The sequence below is a fragment of the Mus musculus genome, chromosome 9 (assembly GCF_000001635.26).
Source record: "Mus musculus strain C57BL/6J chromosome 9, GRCm38.p6 C57BL/6J".
Taxonomy (NCBI): domain Eukaryota; kingdom Metazoa; phylum Chordata; class Mammalia; order Rodentia; family Muridae; genus Mus; species Mus musculus.
In genome coordinates this window covers 58,646,370-58,664,448 of record NC_000075.6, presented here as the reverse complement: position 1 = coordinate 58,664,448, position 18,079 = coordinate 58,646,370, and the positions used below count along the sequence as shown (strand labels likewise).

The 18,079-nt window shown below is 42.2% G+C and overlaps 2 protein-coding genes across 17 annotated transcripts in view; one reads left to right on the top strand and one right to left on the bottom strand.

The window, feature by feature from the left end:
- Rec114 (REC114 meiotic recombination protein) overlaps positions 1-11,593 on the top strand; it is a 169,851-nt gene extending 158,258 nt beyond the window's left edge. For 3 of the 8 annotated variants that reach the window (XM_011242821.2, XM_011242819.2, XM_011242823.3), the window contains 4 exons: positions 4,078-4,275; positions 6,606-6,692; positions 9,651-9,770; positions 11,307-11,571. In XM_011242821.2, coding sequence (XP_011241123.1) covers positions 4,078-4,275; positions 6,606-6,692; positions 9,651-9,770; positions 11,307-11,507 — 606 coding nt within the window. In that variant the 3' untranslated portion in view covers positions 11,508-11,571. The other 5 variants (XM_011242820.2, NM_028598.1, XM_030244650.1 and 2 more) reach the window with 5 other exon arrangements.
- The window catches only part of Nptn (neuroplastin), a 70,640-nt gene continuing 64,130 nt past the window's right edge, over positions 11,570-18,079 (bottom strand). For 3 of the 9 annotated variants that reach the window (NR_151824.1, XR_003947820.1, NM_009145.2), the window contains 3 exons: positions 13,931-13,952; positions 13,117-13,191; positions 11,570-12,590 (listed from right to left, as the gene is read on the bottom strand). Coding sequence is in view for 6 of the 9 variants with exons in the window: in NM_009145.2 (NP_033171.2) it covers positions 13,131-13,191; positions 13,931-13,952 (83 nt within the window). In the remaining 3 variants the exon portion in view is untranslated. Of the gene's footprint in view, positions 12,609-13,116; positions 13,192-13,930; positions 13,953-18,079 lie in introns of all 9 variants that reach the window. The other 6 variants (NM_001357751.1, NM_001293673.1, XR_003947819.1 and 3 more) reach the window with 4 other exon arrangements.

Here is an 18,079-nt window from a genome sequence, read left to right as displayed (position 1 = left end):
CATTATCTCTAAGGTGGCTGCAGTCATGACACTTAATAAGTTAGTAAGAAGGCCTGCCTCTCAGCAGGTCACATGTAGTGTTTAACGACGTAACAACCAAAAAGAAATGTAACAATCATTAAAGGAAACCATAAGAATTGGCTTCCTGGACCATAAGTGGACACAATGCAGAGAGCAACAGATACAACCCAGTGCCAACAAGGGACTGCCATCTTTGGCTCAGAGAACATTGGAGAAAAGGGGGCAGAAAGAATACCAGGAGGTCTGTTGTGAATCAGTCTTTCCTAGGAAATAGCTGCATAAACAATACTTGAACAACGGTAACATTAACAAATATGTGTTTCTTCTGTAAATCATACATAGACTTCATTTCCACTAACTTTGTTTCAAAGCATTTAGACACTGCATATGTATATATAATCATTTACATAAGCTTTAATGCATGTCATAATTAGACCTTTTAAGGATTTGTTTTATTAAATGTATATGCACATGTGCCTGGTGGTCAGAGGCTTCTGATCCCCTGGGTACCATTGGTGTTACAGGTAATTGTGAGCTGCCCAATGTTGGTGCTGGGAATTGAACTCAGGTCCTTTGCAAGAACAGTAAGTGCTCTTAGCTGCTGAGCCATTGCTTCAGACTTTTTTAAAAATTAAAACTAGAAGTATTTTGCTTGCCGTTATGTAAATGATATTCTTTATCCACAACTTATTTCCAGCTACTTAATATTGATTTTTTTTCTGAGTCAATTTAAATTTAGCCTCCTTATTGAACTTTTATTAACATGCTAATATTTAGGTTTCTAGGAAAGTGATTTTATCATCTACAAATAATGATTATTTATTTCCAGTGGTTCACATTTTACAGTACTCTCCCTACCTGTGATGGCTATTCTTCATTGTGAAGTGAAATAAAAACAATTTGACTTGTTTTTACAGTCAACTAGTTAAGACATCTCTGGGCATGCCTGTGCTGGCACCTCTAGGGAGGTTTCAGTGAGGAAACAGGACTCACCTGGTTGTGGGTTGGGTATCTGGACTGAATAAAGCAGGAAAAGTCTAGTGAACACCAGCACTGATCTCTTTCTGCAGATGGCACATGTGAGCAGCCATCTCGACCCCTATGCCTTCTGCTCCACAGTGAGTGGAACCCCATGAATCCGAGCCAATGGAAACTCTGCTTTGCTATAGTTGCTCTCGAAAGTACTTGTCACAGGAGCAGGACTGGCCTCTAGACTGTCCTCTGGTACCCTGTAGCTGTGCCAGTGTCCTGGCCTCTCCCTGACTTCATGGGCCTTGGTGTTCAAGTGGTAACTGCATCTCTAGCTGCTGCTTAGGTCTTTACTACATCGAGGAGGTTCTGTTTTAGGTGTAGTTTATTTACTGAGATGTTTGCCAGGATTGCACAATGCATTCTAGCAAGTGCTTTCTACCACTATCTTTTTGGGTAGTAGGAGGCATGGGAGAGCCAGATAAGAGGACAATTTGGGGAGTTGGGTTTCTCCTTCCAGCATGTAGGTCCCAGGGACAGAAATCAGGTCATCAGAATTAGCAGCAAGTGCCTTTGCCTGGCCCCATCAAATACTTTGACACTTAGCAACATCGTTTCTTTTCTTATAAAGCACCCAGGATTCAGTCACGGGGGCTCTGCTCAGTGACCTTCTGTAATCCTTATGACTTCTCAGGGCCTGGCCTCTCAACACTCCTGGGTTAGTGTCTGTCCTCTTGGGCCTCAAGACTGGGATGCAGTTTAAACCTCTGAAGCTAACAGGAAAACACAAATGGGTACTTGAGGTCTCTGATGCCTCCCTGGCTCCAGGTAGCACTGGGGAATCCAGAGCAGGGTGACCATTTCTGCTGTAGAGTGGCTTAAGCACTTGGTGATCCTATTCCCTCCTGGGAAGAAAAGCCTCTGCTGTGCTATGTGTGGAGACAGTACAGAGGCCAGCACTCAGCCTTGCTTCCTCTGTTCTCAAAAGGTCTGTGGAGTTTCCTGTAAATTACCTAACTTGAAATTAAGCATCTTGCTAAGATCAGAATCACCTCTTAAAATACTGTGACTGACAGCTTAGATGACCCAAACTGTCTGGACAGTTTGTGAACTTGAAAATGCTTTCCCTGGAGGTGAAGAGATGGCCTAGCAGATAGGAGCGCTTAACTGCTCTTGGAGAGGCCTGAGCTCTGTTTCCAGCACCCACAGCAGGCTGCTCACTCACACAGCCTGTAGCTGCAGCTCCAGGGACTCTGCCGCCCTCTTCTGGCTCTGTGATCCTTTTCCTCTCAGAAGGTCGTAGGTCCATTTTACTGACTTGATAAATTTCAGAATTATTCATCCAGAAGTCTCAAATGCTAAAGGCAGCTATAAGCGCACACACACAAGAGAAAGATACAAATGAACTAGGAAGCTTAGGAATAAATCTCCAAGCTCAATTAGAACCAGAGAAATGCAAGTTTGAAAATCTGCTTACCTCTTATGTGACAAAAATGACCATGAAAAACATCTCCGTGCACAGAGGACAGGCACATGGGCAAGTCTGCATTCAGGAGTTAAAATAGGGGAAAGGCTGGGGCAACCTGAATATTTGTCAGTAGGAGGCCAGTTAAATAAAGAGATATGCTTTAGCTTTTAGAAGTAATGAGCTATACTTCTATTTTTATACATCCATTGAATAGAAAATTAGGCTACAGCACTGTGGCTTAAAATATGCACAAAATACAACCTATATATTATGTATTACATGGGAGAGCTTTAAGGTGACTTCTAACAGATCCAGGTACTCTTCAAGGAAGTGATGACAAACACCCTCAGAAAGCTGGGTGAATGCTCCCCAGAGCCCAAGTCTTTGGCTCTGTTTAGTGAGTTTTATATAAACAGAATAAACTGAGCAGGAGAAAGCAACAACTGTTTATAGGAACGTTTAGAACTTCGCTAATACTGGGAATGTTTTTACACTCACACGTCATTTACATGGAAAGGGCAGTCTACATGCACCTTTCTTCTTTATGGGAAAAGACCGAGCAAATGTATGCAGAGCTGCTTGGGAAGGTCTGTGTGGGTTGACTCATCCATACAGAATATTAGAGTGGCAAAAGGAAACTGGTACTCAAGTAATGGTTTTATGTTACTATGACCCAGGTCTGGTTTTTAGCTAAGAATCAAGTAACTGATGGTTACTTGTAGTTTTTCTTGTTGTTTAATTGAGTCGCACCTGCCCCACATTTGCCAATCTGCCCAAGGAATTCATACAGGAAACTAAAGCGCTCTCCCTTAGCTGACTGTGTAGCCGTGATGTGTCCTAAGAATACAGGATACTAGAAGTTAAGAGCGCACATGCTTTGAGCCTGTGCCTGCGCCCTCCTCCCGGATGTTTCAGTTCACTACCTCATTTAACATGGCAGCCAACTACCTTTCCATCCCTCCCATATAAGCATTCACTGAGATCAGAGCTGTCTTTCTCAGTCACTCTCCACCATATTTCTTGAGACAGGTTCTCTCACTGAACTTACAACTTACTATTTCAGCAAGGCTGTCTGGCCACTGAGACCTTGGCGTCCTCCAGTTGCCACTCCCCAGTGCAGGGATGACAGGCAGAACTGCATGCCTGGCTTCTATGTGAGTGCTGGGATCCAGCGCAGGGCCTCATGTTTGCACAGTGAGCACCTTACCCACAGAGCCTTCCCCCCAGCCCAGCCTGCTCTTTCCTTTGTCCTATTCACAAACATTTTAGTGGACCAGGACTGTCGTATATTTTTTCAGGCTTTTCTATTTAAGGAATGAGATGCTATGAAACTTAAATAGTTTATGCTAACTTTAAAAATTTATTTAAAATGAAAAATATCAGTTGTAAAATCTGTATTGAAAACAAGATAAAATGATGACCTTCCAGTCATCGAGTAACCATCCAGTTTGCTAGTGTCATTGCCTGGGGGAAATAAATTCTAGTATGAGGTAAGGCTTCTAAAACAGTACAGAAACAAGCCCCTGGTTTCTGTGTACCTGCCCCAACAAGGAAGAGAGCATTCCCCGGGAGACCTCAGGGTGAACAATACTCAATGCTGACATTTCATTTTCACACAGAACAAGAGCCGAATGTTTCGTGTCCAGTTTAGTGGGGAGTCCAAGGAAGAGGCGCTGGAGCGCTGCTGTGGCTGTGTGCAGACCCTGGCCCAGTACGTCACCGTTCAGGAGCCTGACAGCACCACCCAGGAGCTTCAGCAGAGCCAAGGCCCCCGGGAGGCAGGTGAAAGCCAAGGGAAGGACCCACTGCAGCAGGGGGTGAGTGCTGATAACTCGGAGCGTGTGGTGCACTGTGACAGGGTGGTGCACTGTGAGGAGGCTGCTCAAAGCTGCCTGTAACACCAGCTGCAGTGTGACCCAGTATGCTCTTCTGACCTCTCACTACCATGTACATGCACACACATTTTTAAAAAGATCTAATGTTGAGTGATCTTTTAAATTCAAGGTTCATACTTTCAAACTAGCTGCCTAAAGGCCAAGAAATGTATTCCAGCGTCATTACAGAGCAGGGGTTCTCAAAGTGTGACCCCTCAAGGTCAAGACCATTTCATCACAGTAAACACTTACCTACCACCCTTACTGTCTGCATTAGTGGGACCAGAAGACCGAGGAGCCAGGCTCCTCACACTACAAGCCAGGCAGTGGACTGCCCTTGTTTCCCAAGACATGCAGAGTAAAAGGGGCCCACACTGACTAGTGCTGTTTCTGGAAAGCACCTGAGCAAGACACTTGACACTGACAGCTAAACTACCACTGCCCTGAGGGAGGGAGAGTGCTTCATAGAGCCTTGGGCAGCTCAGGGCAGCGCATCTCTCAGTGAGTACTTCAAACAGAACCTAGGCCTTTCATTCCAGACAACAATGGACACTACTTACTGATAATAACAGGTGTGTTTTGGTTTTGGACAGGATCTACCCTGTAAACCTGTGATCCTCCTGCCCCAACCTCCAAGTTTGTACGGGTGTGCTGGGCCTGAAATGTAAGCTGAAGTAAGAATCTTGGAAAACTTGTGTCTGCCACACAGGTGCCAAGGCCTTTCTGACCCAAGACTTTTTTGAGCGCCCCCTAGGTAAATGGGACTTTCCTTTATGAACAAGTGACGGAATGTGTTGACACCTGGAAGTTAGGTATAGTCTGAACAATACGTATACACTGATCAATGCATGGTGCCTAAAGATTCCAAATGGCTGAGAGAGAGAGAGAGAACTATCCAAGTGAAGACCAGAGCAGTGGCTGTGGTGCCAAGACACTTCAAGTTAACTGCTACGGTTCAGTCTCTGTTGCCTGCCTATGTGCCTATTAACAGATAAGGCAAGTACAGTTGGACTATGTGGGAACACATGCAGACTGGGCCTGGAGCAACAACAGAAGACAAAGGCTCTGGTATGCTGACTCTAAAGGCTGGTGCCAGACTGTCTAGATAGAAACACCTTAAAAGGACTAAGTCTGTTTTCAGGGACTCTTCTCATCTGTAACTTGTGTTCTGGATAGGTGAGCAGCCTGATATTATGCAAAGGTCACAAGCTCTGGTATTTGAACAGATCTAGGTTAGAGTCCTAGCCTGTTTTTATGGTAGCTGTGTGATCTCGTGCAAGCCATGAGCCTCCACTGTGAAGTGGTGAACGAGAAGTACTGGGGAAGAACACTGAGCCTGGAAAACAAACAGAAACCACACTGTTGTCACAACCACTGCAGCCAGCACAGCCATCTTCTCAGCTCTGCCCTTCTGCCAGTGATCAAATCAGACCCTCCAGAGCACAGAAGGAACTAAAGACTTACTGAATTGGCAGGGTAGCAGGTCAAGCCATTGAGTACAAGCACAGTTTCCATATAGCAAGCCTGCCTTAGAGCAGACATGTCTCAAGTCAACCCATGACTTCTGAGCCATAAAGCTGACGCCTGCTTTCTTAGTCTACCTTAAAAGTTGAGGCATGGCCAAGCTCAGGCCATCGTGCAGCACTAAGGTGCAGCATTTACCTAGTTGTTCCCTTCTTTGCAGATAGGAATAATTAAAGTTCCTGAGTCATTTCTTGGCTTGTGTTTTAGGTTTTACTTTCCCCTAGCCTTGTAATTTTGTTAATTGTGGCCTCACCAGGTGTTTCTCAACCCAAGAGCTCTTGAGACAAGCCACACCACTATAGGAGAGGGCCAGGCAGGAGCTCGGGAGTGGGAGGAGGAGACAGGAAGAAGGGTGGTAGTTCTTAGGACCTCTCTTGTGGTCACAGATGTCCAGAAGCAGTAGCAGCAAGAATAAAGTCTTAGTGTGTACCCAAAGCTTCCCTCTACTGCTAAGCTGAACCACCTTGTCCAAGAGCCCACAAGACTCAGAAGTGTGGCCACCCTCAGCTGCTGTTTAGTGTTGGGGGTGGTATTTTGGTTGACACCTTTCTCACTGTAGCCCCACGTGAGCTAAACTGATAGGCAGCCCACAAAAGCACTGACAGCAGAGATAGAGGGACACTAGGCACCAGAGTTTGACTTCTGTAAACACATGATAAACTGTAGGAATTGAAAACATGAACCAGACTTATCTAAGTCCCACTCCCCACCCCACCTTCCTCCTTTTCTAACTGCATGTTTCTCTGCAGCCCTCCCTGACCCTGGAGCAGCACGTGTGTATGGCAGCTGGGGCAGGTGTTCTACAGGAAAGGACCTCAGTGACACATCGAGCTCAGGTATTTCTGTGCTGGATTTTGTTCCTAAAAAGAGAACAAAATACACACATTTCTATTCCTTGATTCTTTCTCTTATCCTAGAAAAGAAACCGTAAGTATTATTATTAAACAGAAGATGAAGTCAATCAACGACAGGTTGCTGCCATTAGCCTTGCCCCTGCCCTTAGATCACACAGGTTAGCAGTGGCACTGGCTGTCTGAGGAAGTAAACAGGAGATTGGCTTCATGTGCTGTGAGGAAGTCACCCCTTCCTTGAAAGAATGAGAGAATTTAATTTTGGAATAAAGTTTTATAAACTATTCTAAAACAAATACCAAAACCAAACCTAGATTCTAATTCCTTCAAGGGCCATCTTTTAGTGCTACTATCTCAACTAAGGAACATGGAGAGTAGTAGGAAGGCATTAAAAAAAATCCCTATTGCTGTTTACCTGGACATGGGCTCTGGATCCAACTCCAGATCATTTAACAGGAACAGCTCAGTTCCCAAGACACAGCAGGCTAAAAGCTGGTATATAAGCTGTGCATGCCTACAGACTCCCATCTTCTACCAGTTCTTTAAGTCCATGGACCAACAGCTCATAAACAAATGTCACACTATGCAGTGAAGTCTGCCTGAGCCCAGGAGCCTACTTAGCACTTTTAAAAAAATATCTCAGGGCCCTTCAGAATCTTTTGCTTGCTGACTTTCTCAACCCCTTGCCACACAGACCTTCTTGCAGATGGCTCCTGCCCACTTGTAGCTCCATTCACACTTATAGTAGTTGGCTGCTACCTCTGCTCGAATTCACTGAGGAATCTCCGGTTCACTACATCCTGGCTGTACCAGGCAAGGGCTTATACTAACAACTCATGCTTTTCACAGAACCTGTATGTTTATCAACCTGAAAGGATGAGGAGTCCTTTTTTATTTAAATAGCATCTATTAAACTGTGTAAATAGTGGTACATAAAGAAAATAAGGGCTGGGGGTGAGGTGGGGGGTGGGGTCATGGCTGGCTTACTAACTTGAGAGCAGGCAGGAGAGCAAATGCTGATCAGGTACGAGGTCCTGGGTTCAATCCCAGCCTGTACCCACAGAAAAAAAAGAAAGAATTCTTACCTCTTAATGCTCCAGCAACTGTGAAAAGGAAAACCCTTGTCCAGCAGGAGGCAGACTTCCCCAGTTCGGGAGTGTCTTACTAGGGCAAGGTGCTGTGTTCTGACACAGAGAACACTGTCAGCAGTGTCCCAGCACCTGATTACAAGCATCCATAAGAACAGAAACAGCCCAGGTTTGCTCTGACCTTTTTGGGCAGATGATCCTGTGAATATAAAGTTGGATAAACTTTTGGAAGACAACTGATATAAAACAAGCTTAGTATCCTACTTTCTTAAGACTGAATTTCAGCTACCTAAGTGTACATTGTTTATCATAACAATGTTTACAATTAAGAATAGAATCAAGAGCTGGAGAGATGGCTCAGTGGTTAAGAGCTCTGACTGCTCTTCCAGAGATCCTGGGTTCAATTCTCAGCAACCACGTGGTGGCTCACAATCATCTGTGACTATCTCTGTCATAGCTAAAGACTATTACAGTGTGCTCACATACATAAAATAAATAATTCTTTTTTTAAAAAAATGGGATCAAGATAAATGGTATTTTGAGTGGCTAAAGTGAGGAATTACTCCAGACAGACTAGAACTGTGATCAGGCCAGCAAGGTGACCCAGTGGCTAAAGGTGCTTGTTGCCAAGTATGATGACCCATGAGGTGGAAGAAAGTTACTCTCTCACATCCATGTGTGTCATGGCAACCTCCCCCAACAACAAGCAAATCAAACTCATATCAAGCCCTATCATTGGCATGGAGAAATAATCACAGTACGTTAATTTTTTTTAAGTTATGAAACAGCACTATTCCATTTTTATAATATACTAAATTTGGAAGAATTTAACAGTGGCTTTCAATGGAGAACATGACTGCATATTGTTTCTGTAGTCTCTTTATTTCTTTTAGGCAGAATCTGAAAATGCAATTTAAATTTAGAAAGGTAAATTTCTGTTATTGATTCATGTTGTTCTTAGAGAAACTCTTGCACCAAGCCAAGCAGTAAACCCATAGAAAGGAAGTTACCTGTCTGACAATATCAATGTGAGACATCTCACACACACACACACACACACACACACACACACACAAAACGCACACGCACGCGAGCTAAGCGCCAAAACTAAGTGGACCCAACAGAGCTGGAACTCACTGATTCCATGGGTGGTAAATCACACATCTTCCAAGCTGTCAAGCACAGACAGATTTCAGTGTAAACTAACATTTAAATGCTGTTAACTTATGAATTGGTTTTCAGGGTTGGTGGTGTAGGCACATACAAACCCTTAGGTTCTATATGCCTGTAATTCCAATACTCAAGTCGAGGCAGGAGGACAGAGTTCAAGATCATCCTTGGCAATAAGGGGTTTGAAACCACCCTGTGCTACTTGGGACCCTCACAGAACTGACAATCAGTCTTAGTGCCAGGACTGTAGGTATACCACACTTTTTTTTTTTTTTGACTTGGGCTCTGGTGATCAGACTTGGGTCGTTTGCTCGCCCATCAGGCACTGAGCTAATCTCCCCAGCTCCTAATGTGGTTTTAAGATGCTGCAGATTACCAAAAGCTGTATGAATTATGAATGCCCAACAAGCATACAAAATGATGCTCAGTATTATTTCTGATTAGGGAAATGTAAGTTAAAACTGCAACAAGACAGTGTATTAGGATAGCTAAAATAAAAAAAAAAAAAATTCACAGAACCAGTAAGATGGCTCAGTGGGTAAAAGGACTTGCCAGGCAAGCCTGATAACCCAAGTTCAGTCCTGGGAGCCCTAAAATCCCAGCACTCCTATGGCAAGATGGGAAGCAGAGATAAAGAACGTTGCTTGATTCAATGGCCAAAAACAATGAGATTCTGTCTCACCAGAGTGGCAGGAAAGACCTGACTGCTAAAAGTCATGCTTTGACCTCTGTATGTACATTGCGGTTTGTGTGCTCCTGCATTTCCACAATAAGAAGAGAAGCTGCACTGGCAAGTGCTGCACCTGTGAGTACAAATGGCATGGTCCTAGCAGGTGGTTACACATTAGATATACTTACTGTGTAATATTAACCCAGCCACTCCTAGGCGTTTGGCTACTTTAAAATGAAACTCTAAATTTAAGGAGGCACAGTTGTAACACAGGCCTGAAACCCTGAAAATTAGGAGGTGAACTGAGGCGGGTGATAAGTCAGAGAAAACTGTCTAGGCTAAATAATGAGATCCCATCTCAAAATAACCAAACTTGGACATTTATAACAAAAAGCGAAACAACCAAGGCCAATTGAAGGAGAATGCATTAATTGTAGTACATCTGCACAATAGAATATTTAATTTCAAAAAGAGGAATGAATTATAGGAACACTTAGTAATAATCCACATGAAGTGAAAGAAGCCAGAAGTACAGATGCTTCTCAACTCAATGTGGCTAAATCTGTATCAAATCATTCTAAGATGAAATATATTAAAAATGTTTTAAACCACCTACCTCTGGAACATTATAGCTTAGCAACATAACCGTGGAGTATAGACTTTGACCTTCAAGCCTGTGATAGGAGGCCAGAGGTTACCATGCAGCCAGCATCACCAGAGTAGAGCTCTCATGTTGCTCTCCAAGGAAAAGCCAATTTCTACTAATACATAATACTTTTATTTCACTGTCAAGTCAAAAAAAAAAAAAAATCAAAGGACTGACTCCTTAAAAAGGGACTGTACACTATGATTTATTGTAGAACATGACATTTTTGAAAAGGCAAAGTGAAGACTGAAGAAGAGAGTCATAGCTATCCAGTCCAGCCTTAAGAGTATGACAAGACTACAATCAACAACATGAGAGTTTTAGGACATCCTATATTCTTGACTATGGAAAAGTTTGCATGTCTCTGTCAAATTACTCAGATCACCACCATCAAACAAAACAAATGACTTTTGTCCTTCAGATGGCCAATTACAAAGACCAGCTCCTGCCACCCTAACCCTGTTTCTTTAGTTATGCTAAGGATCAAACCCTGCACTTCAGTCACACTAAGCAAGCATTCTGCCACTAAGCTACACCCCCAGGTAGTCAACCCATTTCTTCCATTCAGAATCCAGCTTCACATGAGGAATGCTATTACAATAATATTGTTATCCAGATCTCAACTTCAGATACATCAATGTTTCCTTAAAGATCCAAGTTTATCTCACTTTCTATGTATGTCCAGAAAATGTAGAGCTGGGCCCAGTGAGTAGTATCTGTCTATAATCCAGACATTTGGGATGCAGAAACAGGACCGTGGATTTGAGATTAACCTGTGTTTTTGGTTTGGGTGTTTTTGGTTTTTTTTAATTGGGGTTCAGGGCAGTGACAGAATGAGGAAGGGAGAAGGAAGGAGGGGAAGAATATAGCACTCAAGAGTGGGATAGAGGAAGGAAAGAAATTGTAGGCACAGAATTGTAAACGTGAAACCTAAGTATAGAAAAGGATTTTTCTAAAGACAGTAACATTTTATGTTGTTCTAAATTTTAAGGCAATGTTTTCTGTGTTAAATTATCTGGGATCAGGCAGTCAACCCCTCTGGTCTTTTGGCACCCCTGCAGTCTATCCTGGCGCCAGAGAAGCTGACCCTCGCCTATGAAGGCTCTTCATGGGGAACAGAAGAATTGGGACCTTTTCTACGCTTATGTCTCATGGATCAAAACTTCCCAGCATTTGTGGAAGAGGTGGAAAAGGAACTTAAAAAGATTACAGGGTTGAGAAACTAAAGCCCTGCACATGTATGCAACTAAGGAACTGAAGGTATTTGAATAAAGAGTATTATTCCAAGCACCTTTTATCAATGTTTTATTGTTAAAAACAGGTGAATCCACTTTTTTTGTACACCATTGCACTTCAATAATTACACAGAACACAAGTACATGCATCTACAGTTAGTACCGCATGAGAACCCAGTCAGGTTATAAAATCTATCATCAGTCATGAAATCAATGTGAAAATACAGTGTCAAACCAAAAGGTGTAACTAGAGTTGCATAGAATATCACCATGCTATTAACATTTCAGGGTCATTGAAAACAAATGGGAAATTATAAAAGTTGCCTTGATTGAATATACAAGAATAAGGTTTGACACATCAGTGCAAAAGATTTCAGAATTTACATGATTTGACAAGAGGAAAAATAGTCACTTAAAAAGCAATCAATCATACATATATACTGCAATTCATTCTAGCCGTTCAGTGGACTGTTCCAGGTTCCTAAAGTTATACGGTAAGCCCTTAGAATGCCAGACTTAAGTCTATACACTCTCATCAGTTTGTACCAGAACTGCAGCTTCCTCATCTGACGACAAATAATAAGGAATGAGTATCAGCAGCTTAAAATGAAACAAGCGTTGACTTTATTTTGGATTTCTCCCACCCCCAAAAATATAAATATATATATATATTTATATACTGTATATATCTGTAGGTTTTGCTGTACTTTACAAAATGATCACTAGATGGCAGCAGTGCGTTTAGAGCTTTGCCAATTTAACAGCTGCATAAGTAAAAAATGGCGCATGCATGATCTGATCCTCAGAGGACCTTTTCATTTCTATTTAAATATTTTTAACAAAGGGAGGGAAAGCAACATTCACAGCACATCAAGCCCAAAATAGTTTACACCTTCTACACTGAAGCATTGTTTAAAATGTACCTGGCTAGGTCACCCTTATAGGAGAGGCTAAATAAGGCATGCTTTAGACGGTCATTGTGGTGTTGCTCACTTGAAAGGGAGAGAGACCAAAGAGGTCCAAGCAGAAAACTTAGCAGGTCATGTTGCCATCGTTTTTCAGGAACCTAAAGAGCTGTAAAGAGAAGGATATCTGGAAATTAAAAGAATATACACTGTCACTCCATCACAACTATGTCAGTGCCACATCAGACACAGCTTTGGTTCAAACAGCATGCTCAGGGATGTGGTATGAAACTCTGATCTCCATGTGCCTCTAAGCATTCTGGCCCTGTTCCCTTATGGCCACATTTCTATCTTGCCTTCAGCAGAGATCACACAAAGTACTAACAGGCTTTTGGGTATAATCTGCCTAAGAAGTTAACTATTTTTTTTAACTCCTTCTAAAAAATATGTAAGTAGACTGCAATACAAGGAATTTAATATGAAATGAACCTAGTATAGTAAATATGTGGGTCAACAAAGCTGAAAGGCATTCCTTTCCATCCACTGCAGTGAACAGAAAGAACTTGTTAGTATCAGCTAGTCTGAAATTATAAAGTCTTCATGTAACACCAACTACTGAAGAATTTGTAGCAAGGTGAGCAGAAGCACAGTTCATTTGAATAGAACTTTTAAGTCTCCAAAGAAGGCATACTTACATTAAAAGCAGTACTTAATTTGTGTTTCTCTGGCGCAAGTTTTTATCTTTGTGATTGTTGGTAGAGTTGGTTTTCCTTTGGAGGAAAAAGTGGACTGTGTGAGGTCAACTAGTCACATTATTTGAAAAGGGTAACACATGGAAACAGACTCTTCACTTCTTCCATCCCTGGTGTAGCAGCAAACTCTACTCCTAAGAATGTATAACAATATTCTGCCTCCTGCTTTCAATTAATAGGTTCTTCGGACTCCCAAGGCAAACAACACACACACCTTAGATGTCTAAGCTATTAATTACTTAGAAAAGTGAGAGAGACTTACTCCTTTGAACACTAATTTCTTAACTGATAAAAGTAACCAGCAACTAGCCATGCTGAGCCCTCTGGCTTTTAACTTGTCAGCTACCAACTAGCTACCAACTACCCCTTCTCTTGCTTCCTATAATCTCCAACTCTAGGAACCCTGGCAACTTCATTCCACTCTTGGACATCAGCATTGTTAATGGAACTAGACCACTTAATTCTACAGTCCAGTTTGAAGCTAACTTATACTGCTTACTCCGATATTATTAGATTAAGCATGTCAAATACATACAATTTCAATTTCTTTTGCATACTATTTACTTCTAAGGCTAAAAACAAGATCTGGCCTAGAGATCAAAAGTCAGAATTATTTCAGGCTTTAAAAGTGTACATTGCAACTTTAATTGTAAGGGAATTGTCTTCTCATACAATCTTTAGTATTTCTTTTGACTAAACTGCAAACACAACACAATTCAATCAGAAACTGTAAAGTTGTGTCCAATGAAGTACTCACATTGGCCCAGCTGGTTCATCATCTATGAGGTGTCCAGTTTTTAATAATCCATGAGACATAAGAAGAAAGGAGAAAACCATTAGACTCTGCCTAAGAATGAACAGGACAGTAAACTCCAAGTGTCAAACATGGCTATTCATAGCATTTATTAAAGGCCATTCCATCTGAAGGTGCAAAACACTCATGAAGTTATTTCTAAATTCAGTTTTAATGGTGGATATGCTGTTTCAATGGTTTTAGTTAACACTCTGAATGCTCATCATGAAAAACTGCAACTGTAGCGGACAGATAGGCTGCAATATCATTGTACTCATCTTGTCCCCAAGTTCCAGTGGTTCACTCTTAAATAGATGAGAAGACAAACCAACATTTCAGTTGTAAAATCCTGCTGTTTGTTTTCTTGTGGAGAACGTATGCAGTTCTTCCATGTAAATGGATGTGTACATTCTATACATTTAACCACACATCCTCACTTCCCCAGAGGGCACTGTTTTTCCTGTTGTTTTATAATCTTTATGAGGTCATTAATCTGAAGAATGAGCCTGAGAAGAAGAAGCCATAATAGTTCAACCTAATCCTTGGCTACCCATGCTCAACTGGGCCAGCAAGATACCTATGAGAAGCAGAGATGTTCTGTGACATCACAGGGAGAGGTGAACAGGAACAAAGTCTAAAAAAAGACGCCACACAAAAAGATGGGCTCACTATTGTGCCCTGGCCAAAACAAGAGCCATGACATAGTTTAATTAAAAAAAAAGTTTTTGCTATTTGTGTTTAGAAGCTTTATTTATACTTAATAATTCTGACAACTTGGTCTCTTAGTAAATATGCATACATTGAGAAAATGTTCTTAAAAATCAAAAAAAAGTCATTTAAAAAAATCCACAAGGGGAGGAAACAAGCACCCTTTGTTTTTAGTGTATAAAAGTTGGTGAACTAAAAGATTTTATAACAGTTTGGTTTCACTGACGGCATCTAGAAAAACTCTCAGCAGGATTCCACAAGGGGGCTTGGTGCACATGAAGCAGTTATGGAGATTACAATCTTGGTGTACGCATCTGCAGGAGCACATGTCAGGAGTAATGTCTGTCAGGGAGACATTGCTCCACCTGTTCCTTTCAGGCAACGGAGAGGCAAAGCCACCGCCAGCACACAGTGACTGGAGCAAAACAGGATTTAAAAAACAAAAACAAAAACAACAAAAAAAAAAAACTAACCACAAACCAATGACTCATCAGCAAAACAATATGCTAGCCACATACCAGTGTCCCCAGGAGTCCACTACTAAAACAGGTACAGAGAACAAACTAGGACTCAGGACACCCAAGACAACTGCTTGCTGTGTATGCAGTGGAAAGATACAAGGACATATCAGGTACTAAGACACACAAGCCCATCCTGAACCCTCCCCTCATCACAGCCTACTGCTCAGCACCCAGGGCAGGCAAATCAGATAACATGCTACAAGCTAAGCACCCTGGGAATTTAAAGGAGAAGACATAGGAACAAACTGGTAAATTTTAGTGTGCATCACAAAATACAAAATTCTAAAGCAAGACTCCCAACTTTAAAAAGCAGGAGGGGAGAATCACAAAAGCAAGGTCAGTCTCTCCCCGCACTGCACCACAGGCCTTTCTTTCTCTTGGCGTGGAGGTGCACCCTGGTGTCTAGAAATACCACTTTCCAAGCCAACAAGCTGGCCACATGCAATGGTTGGCATGTGAGTATGTGAGCAACAGTGTTTCTGGTGTAGCTGCCATGCCTGAAAGTGGGAGCCGCTGTGACTCAACTCAACTGGGTCTAAATCCCAGGAACCCCCTATGATTCCCAAATCCACTTGGACAGCACAAAGAGGACGCCCACCCCCTCCTCTCCTGCACTGAGCCACGATCTGCAGCATCACTCTCCCATACAGGCCAGACAAAAGAACAACTTGACCTCAACAGGAAGGTCAGGAGAGAAGAACAGAGCTACAGAGAAAGGCACAAAATAAAGTAAATGAGGACTAAACAGCAAACTAAAAATCCAAATTAGTTGTGAAAGTGAATGAAGTAAACTTGAAGAGAGTGTTAACATTATGAACTGTGCATTGTATAGACTGAAGCGGAGATTAAACAAACTCCAAAAGCATGCATATCACTCACTTACCACCATGTTTTAAGGGTTTGATGCAATTGAAGGGGGAAAAAAAAGAAGTCACAGTAACCGACAAATATCAACATACCCCAAACCCTCAGGCCAAAGCCGCCTTAAACAAAGACTGTTCTCTCCACCTGGGGATTCCTCACAGCCACTGGCTAGATGAGAGGAAGAGGACTGAGGGGAGAATGAAACAAGATGCTTCTGGAATCCATCTGATGAGTGTGAAGTTCCTGGTGGATTGGTACACACACTGATTTGCCTGAATGCTCTGTCCTCAGTGAAAATGTGGCTGCCCTCAGTGTCCCCGACCCTGACACACATCTCATTATATAGGGAGGGCTCTCTGAGATACCTAGTAATTTACTTACTGCACCCACTATACAACATTAAAGCGATGGCTTTAGATTTAAAGCAGCCAAGAGCCAATCCTGGTCAACGCCCCTGTGCTACTGCAATCTCCTCACTGAGCAGCTTTTGTGGTAGTGGGATGGAGTAATAGGATCTTATGTCCCAGGCTGGCCTAACTCTCTCCATAGCTGAGGGTGACCTTGAACTTATAGTCCTGCCTCCACCTCATAGGTGCTAGGATTCCAGGCATATACAGTCATGGGTGTTTCTAGGTTGCTGCGGATAAAAGTTAGGAACTATGCGTGCCAGGCAAGCCCTCTACCAAGTAAGCTACCTCCTCTCAGCCTCACCCCCTCACCCCCCTCTCACCCCCCTCACCCCTCTCTCACTGGCCTAAGATGGCATCTCTTGAGTCAACCTCCCAAGTGCTCAACTTACATTTTGCCTGATCTCAAACCCAAGAGAAATGTTAATAGTTATTTAAATCATTTCTTGTTTCACCTAACTGTATTTCCTCATACAGTGCTTGTGTCTGACCCTAGTTAAGCACACTGAATGTGTGTCTAAAAGAACTCAGATCTGTTACTTAACAGTACTCTCCCACTTCTGCCCTCCAACCTTGCAAGTACCTTCTCCACCAGTAACTTAAGGAAGAAGCCTTTGACCAACTTACAAAATTACCCGTGTGAAAACAAGATTCTCTAATGCTAACATTTTCTTTCTTAAATTAGCTTTTTAAATTCAATAACTATGAAGTACGAGAATATCTAGTAGAACTGAAGGCCCAAGACTGAGTGGGTTCACCCCAGCCTCCATCTCCCAGTGGGCAGCCTGGGAGGGACACACCAACTGCACTCTGAGCTGTGTCAGAAAGGGACTAACACAAATGTGGCTCCAAGTATGAGTCCAGTTGTAGCAGTACCTAACATTCTGAGGAGAACATTCTGAATGAAAAAACAAAGCTCTTAATTGACTGTTACTGACTTGTTAGTTACTAAGAACACTAAAAGTGAAAGCAGGTGTGTAAATAATCTACCTAGTAGATAAAGTGGTGCTGATTCCTCTGTGAAGTGGCCTGGGTACTCAGGAGATAAAAGGACCAAAGCTGCTTTTGAAGAAAGCAGTTAACCTCAACCATATACATTTTCAGTGTGACAAATCTAAAGAAATGCATGTTTTTAAATTAAACTCTGTATTTGTCTTCTTTTATACTGTTGGACTGTTTGTTCATTGAGTGCTTTCCCACTTATGGAGATAAGTTACCAATAATCACAGCCTACTGAGAATACAATTGTGTGAGTTCTTAGAGAGTTCACTGAGACTCAAATAACCATGAGTGTTGATAATAAACTGCCTATTTGGTAAACAAAACGCACACCAGACCTACAAACGCTTCCTATTTTCATAGTGGCATAAATAGGCTAGCAGACATTATAGGTAAAATTTCATCACTGAAACATTCTTAGTTTGTATCAGACAGAGTGCACCGCTTCATTCATCCTCAACAGACTGTAAATCAATGACTTATCTGTTTGTCTGTCTGTCTGTAAATTTAGACAGGAGCAAATAGGAAGGAAGCATATTAGTGAGTTTGCCATTCTCATGAATTGAGTTGGAGTTGAGGAGAAACTTAACAAAGGAAAGGTCACAACATACGGA